Here is a 6,454-nt window from a genome sequence, read left to right as displayed (position 1 = left end):
TATATATATATAGGCATGGTAGGAGCCATATGCAAGATGTGACCCAAAGAAAGGATCAGGTGGTTGAAGTTTATGTAGTATCATGAAGTTCACCAAGGATTAGGGACTGGGGTGCCTTTAGGTGGGGATTGGAGGTGGCTACATAAGTCATGATAGAATGATGGACTCATTTTTATCTTGTGAAGACCAAGTTTCCCAGGAGGCAGCCTGTGTGTGTGTGTGTGTGTGTGTGTGTGTGTGTGTGTGTGTGTGTATTGATGTGTTTTCCAAATATGTTTTAACAATGAATGGAAAACAAGGAAAAATGGGTATTAAGCATTATCCTAGACATTTTCAGGCCCATTACCTATCATATTTTCACAAGTATGTCGTAAACTAAGTAATATTAGCTCCATCTTGTAACTGAGAGTGCCAAGGCTGAAAGCCTCATACATTATGCATATGAAATCATTCTTTCTAGCTGATGATTAAACCACTTCAGATCCAGTCTGTAACTCCAGAGGCAAGATTTCTTTGTAATTGTGTCTGATTTGATAAAGGAATAGTGGTAGACTCAAGTGGTGGATTTAAGCACAAAAACTCAGGTAATGAGTAGGATTTATATAATTTATTACAAATTATAAAGACAGGTTTTCCTGTCTTTTTCCCTCTTTCCTAGTTTTCCAGACTTTCTTGTTGCATTAATTACGAATTTATCTTAATTCATTTTTGGCATTTTTTTCACTGAATATAATTAAAAATAAAAAGTTGAGATCAATCAGTGTACTGTCATTTTTATTCCATATACAATTAGCGTATGAGTTGTCTTTGTCTTTTGCTTTGTTCCTTAGATGAGTTCCTGAAGTTTTATGTAAATGAAATTGAGTTAGATCTAATCTGTGTCTCAAAGATATTACTACTTTAAGGAATCTATGTAGTTTGGTTGAAGGAGCAAAAATGAAGAAACCTGTTTGTCCTACATTTGGAAGTTGATGTAATTTGAAGTGTTACTAGGGTGTGCTTCTCAATGTACTTGAAGTTTAAAAGCCCTTGAGAATTGTAACGGAAATGTTCGTGGATTTTTATTAGGTGTTAGACAAACCCACTAGGTTAACCGAAAAGGAACTGGCTGAGGCTGCAAGCAAGTGGGCTGCGGAAAAGTTAGAGAAGTCGGATGAGAGTAACTTGCCTGAAATTTCTGAGTTTGAGGTATGCTCACATGTGAAAATTTTGTCTGGATTTTAAATTATGAGTGGAAAATACTTGGTTTGTTACAGTACTTCAGAATATGCTTGGAGGAAATTATCCTCATGGATTGGTAAATGTACTATACAGGGTTGTAATAATCATCACACTGTGCCTGAGTGGCTGCAATGCTTTAGGAGTATAGAACTAAAATGCATTATTTATGTGTTACTGATAGTCCTCTGCTTTCCAAGTATCTCATGTTTAGCCATCAGTCAAACCACTGAATTCAGAAAGTTAAACAATTTGACTTAACATGTGGACTGTATTTATATTACACATTATGCATTATTTAATATCTCAAGAACGAAATTAAGCATTGTTTGAGCTACCTGAGATCTATGATGGATCTTGATTATCAAAGAAATGAGAACATTGGGGTCCACCGAACATTATGAAATGTTCATATTAAAATACATTTAGCTGGGAAAGTAGCTTAGTGATAGAGTGTTTGCCTACCATGCATGAAGCCCTGGGTTCAGTTCCTCAGTACCACATAAACAGAAACAGCCGGAAGTGGCACTGTGGCTCAAGTGGTTGCTAGCTTTGAGCAAAAGAAGCTCAGGGATAGTACCCAGGACCTAGTTCAAGCCCCAGGACTGCAAAATAAATAAATTAAATAAAATATGTTTAAATGAAGTAAAAAAACATCTGTGTAACATTAATGTCTCTAAAAAGAAAATAGAGACATTTTATGGAGAAAATTAAGTTTTAGGACATACATTTTCTTCAATTATCAATTGATTTTCTTTCCTTTTATAAGATAGTATTAGTGTATAGTATGTTGTAACCAAACTATACTGCTAATGTTTTTAACCTTATTACATCTCATTTGTCATGTCTTATTATCCTGGATAAAGACATCTGTAACAGTCTACTGGCACTTTCACCCATTTCAAAGAATAAGTTGGGTTTTTCAAATGGTAACACATATTCTCATTAAACTTAAACCCTCGTATGGTAAGACTCCAAGGCAGTTATCAAATAATGAATGGTAGAGTTCAAAAGAAACGTTAGCATCAAATCAATTTAGTTATGCCCACATAGTAACTTATTGTTACAAAGTCCTTGATGAATAATGCCTTGATAACTTCTTGACAGAAAAGTTTGTATCCACATCCATTTCTGAATGGAACCTATTTTTTCCATGATTGGCTAGCATGAGAAACCCTGAGTGAAAAATAGATTTTTTTTTAACCTAATATCCCCAAGATACCCACAGAAACTTTTTTTTTACTGTAGCTTTCTATATAGAGAGAAGTTTGATATTGGAAAGATGAATTTTGAGATGATATAAAGGAACATAAAAATCTGTATAGTAATTTATATTCAAAGTAGAATTCTGGCTATGGGATAACTTAGGAATGGTGTGGGGTGAGGCTTGAACTCAAGGTCTAAGCAAATATATAATATGTTGTTATATATATTATTCAAAAGATTTTTGTATATTATTCAATAGATCACTTCCAAAATAGCTAATGTATATTGTGTATACATGGTATCAAACTTACATGAATAGAACATTTAAAAAATGCTGACTGGTCATTTAGATAGCAATTATTCTTAAATAGGTCAAGGTTTCCCTGTCATTGTAACTTTGAGATTTCTTACATATTCTTGAGTAAATGTGTCAAAAAAAATTATAGTGTGTCAATTTTTTAGAACACTTTTCTAGTACTATTTAAAAGCATGAACATTATAGTAATGGGTGTAATAGTTAATTTGAATAATTTTGGTTTAATTATTTGGAGTAGTTGTTTTAATATTAATAGTAGGTAGTACACCTCACTATTTGGGAGTAAGACTGATTTCTAACTTGAGTATTTATTTTTATTCTTTCATTTTATATATTATGAATACATATTGGCAAGACTTCATTTTTACAAGTTCTAATGGTATATTCATCCCATCTCACCACTATTTTTATGTCTTAATTTAACATATTTTTATGACAGCTTTCAGATGTCAAATTCTTCTTGTGTTCTTTCATTACTTAGTGGAATCTTAAAACTGAATAATCAGTAACATTGGGGCAAAAGATGGGAGGAGTGGGGGCATTCTTTGAAGTCCCTCTTTACAAAGGCTTTTCACCACTTAATCACCTCCTAAAGGCCTCTTCCTAATGAAGTTACAATGACATTAAATTTCAACATGAATTTTGAAGGGACAGCTGTCTAGACAACAGCATCCTAAAATTAAGATGAAACCTACTGAGTGTGTTGTGAATTTCAATGTTTTGGTTATAGTTTTGCATTGACATAAGTAAAGCTGAATTGAGAAACAGTATTATTTTTTCCTTAGAGATAATAAGAACAAAGATAGTATAAATAGCCTAATTTCCTTAGCCACCATCCAGGATTGTCTATTGCTAGAATTAGTTAGGCCCTTCTAACTGTGTATCCCCCTGTCCATGTCTTACAGTCATGTTTCACTCATAGTCTGATCTAATGTCACTTTTTTCTTTTCTTTTTCTTTTGTTTTGGTTATAAAATTTCTTCCCAAGCAGCCTGAGTAAGAGGAGTTAGAAAAGTTGGGAGCTTGCTTAAGATAATAAAATGGATATAATGACATAGTGTTAGAAATGTGATATATATAATGGCATTTATTTCCTAAATGATTATGATTTCGATTCCTTAATATGTATAACATGGACTTGTTAAACATAGTTTGTTTCTTAAAGTAGATAACACATGTATGTGTCAGAATCCAAATAGCATCAAGTTATTTACAGAGTGTCCTTTGCTTCCTATTCATTACTTCCATGTCATTTCTGTAGAGAAAATTTTGGTTACTAGTTTAATAGTTGGTATTCTTGAGATTCCCTGTACATATGGACCTAAATATACACTCCCGTCTGTCCTTTATCACACAATTGTTAGTATATTGATATATTGATAGGGCATGACTTTCAGACTATAAGGTTATTTGTATTTATTTGCTGGCTAATTGTTGTTCTAAAATGGAAGTAATCCTTACTGCTCTGTGGAGTTTTCTTTTTAATGATTTAAATTAGTTCCTAGATATAGGTGCAAGTGTTTTGTCTTTTGAACATAATCTTCTCAGTTTGTTCCCCTCCTCCCTTTCTTTTTCTCTCATTATATTTATGTGTGCATGTAAGTCTCACTTTTTTCTTTCCTCAGTGCTTCATAAATAGATTGCTTATGGAAAAGTTATGGAACAAAACCTTCTGTAGAATGAAGTATAATTTTGGAATGGAATAAGCCTGAAGGCATTTTCTTAAAATAAGTCATTTCCCATTTAATCAACCATGCAAACATTTTCCATTTAATCCTTTTCATATATGTTCATTATGCATAATGAAATTGAATATTTCTTTTCTTAAAAAATGGTAAGAACTGCAAGGTACTGGTAGCCCATGCCTGTAATCCTAGCTATTCAGGAGGCTGAAATCTGAGGATAAGGACCAAAGCCAGGCTGGGCAGGAAAGTTTTGTGAGACTCATTATCTCCAATAAACCATTCAGAAAAAGCTGAAGTGGTACTGTGGCTCAAATGGTAGAGTACTAGCCTTGAGAACAAAGAAGCTCAGGGATAGTGCTCAGGCCACGTGTTCAAGCCCCAAAACTTGCAAAAAAAAAAGAAAAGAAAAAAATGGTGAGTCCTAATGCTTTTAATATAAGCTTTCTACCACGTAGTGCCTGCTCACAAGCTCTCTGAAGTGCTGTAAGATGTCTTATCTGAAAGTGATTAAAAACTTATTAATGTTTTTCAAGACGGTACCTGCGGCACCATTATTCATTGACCAGCCGGAAGAACCTGAGTCGAATACAACGGATGGGATAGAATTATTTGAAGACAGTCAGCTAGACAGTCGCTCTAAAGCAATAGCATCAAAAACCAAAGAGATTGAACAGGTAAGAATGTATTCTTCTTAAGGTACATTTTTGATTCATGACACTATTGACATGTAAATATTTACTGAAAAAAAGACATTTGCCTTTTTCCATTGTGACTATGAAATTCCATTAAAAACATCTTTTTCAAAGTGGATTTCACAGTCATTTTGATTAGTGTTGTCCCATCTTTGTTTATTTGGTGGTACTTGGGTTAGTCAGCAGCCCTGTGACCTACTTGAGCCATAGTTTCAGCTTTTCTTGAGTCACTGCAAATCAGGGACTGTTCTAATTTGACTAGAAAAATGCCTGGTCCCTATTCTTGCTAGGTAGTAAGTGTTCTATACATGTTTGTTAGATTCCTTGTAGGGTTTTTTTTTTTTTTTTTGCTATGGGTCCTAGGGCTAGAACTCAGGGCTTTAGTGCTCTGAGCTTTTTTGCTCAAGGCTAGCACTCGTATCACTTGAGCCACAGCTCAACTTCCAGCTTCCTTTTAGTTTGTTAGAGATGAAATTTCACAGATTTTTTTTTTCCTTCTTGGGCTGGCTTTTAACCACCACCCTCAGATATCAATCTCTTGAGTGGCTTGTATTATAGGTATGAGCCACCAGTGCTGAGTTAAATAGTAGTTGTTTGAAGACAAGGTTCTGTTAGAATCTAGTAGATAGCCCTGATAAATAACAGAAGAGCAATAATCTGGATTGCTGTTTATTAGTATTTTCACTATCACTGTTACTCATCTTGGATCTCTTTAATCTTGAGAAAGTAGGTTAGCAGTCAGGTATGCAATCTAACTTATCAGTACACATACAAAATTATTTAGCACAAAATTAATTTTTATAATACTCCCTAGAAACCTATATGTTTGATTTACCAGAGTGAGACTATCTGTCTACATCTGTCAGTTGAAGCATGTGAGATATCTGATGTTATGGTACATTGACATTATTACAAGCAAGGGCTTATAACCTAGAAAGAAAAACAAATCTTAAAGGGACTTCTGATGCTACTGGAGAAGTAAAAACAGTTATTAGAAATTCTATAAAACAACTGGGCCCTGTGGTACATACTTGTAATCCCAGCTACTTGGAAAGTTGAGGTAGGAGGATTTCAAGTTCCAGGTCAGTGTGACCCTAATAGCAAGTTATAAAACAAAACAAAAAAGTGCTATATAATAGGAGACTTATGGGACTCTTTTTCCTATAGCACTTGGTTTTCATATGTTAATAAGAAGTTAAGCAAGGCCAAGCACCTGTGGCTCCTGCCAGTGTAATCCTAGCTACTTAGGAGGCTGAGATCTGAGGATCGTGTTTTTTTTTTTTTAATGTAAAATAATGGGTTTTATGATAACATTTTTATTCTTTTTTTAATTTAATT

At 33.9% G+C, this 6,454-nt stretch overlaps 1 protein-coding gene across 1 annotated transcript in view; it reads left to right on the top strand.

Moving 5' to 3' along the window:
- Pphln1 (periphilin 1) overlaps positions 1–6,454 on the top strand; it is a 127,704-nt gene that overhangs the window by 69,770 nt on the left and 51,480 nt on the right. The window contains 2 exon segments of the mRNA XM_013018796.1: positions 1,069–1,188; positions 4,958–5,098. Coding sequence (XP_012874250.1) covers positions 1,069–1,188; positions 4,958–5,098 — 261 coding nt within the window.

This window comes from Dipodomys ordii, unplaced genomic scaffold (assembly GCF_000151885.1).
Source record: "Dipodomys ordii isolate 6190 unplaced genomic scaffold, Dord_2.0 Scaffold42, whole genome shotgun sequence".
Classification (NCBI taxonomy): Eukaryota; Metazoa; Chordata; class Mammalia; order Rodentia; family Heteromyidae; genus Dipodomys; species Dipodomys ordii.
This window is presented reverse-complemented; position numbering and strand designations above follow the sequence as displayed.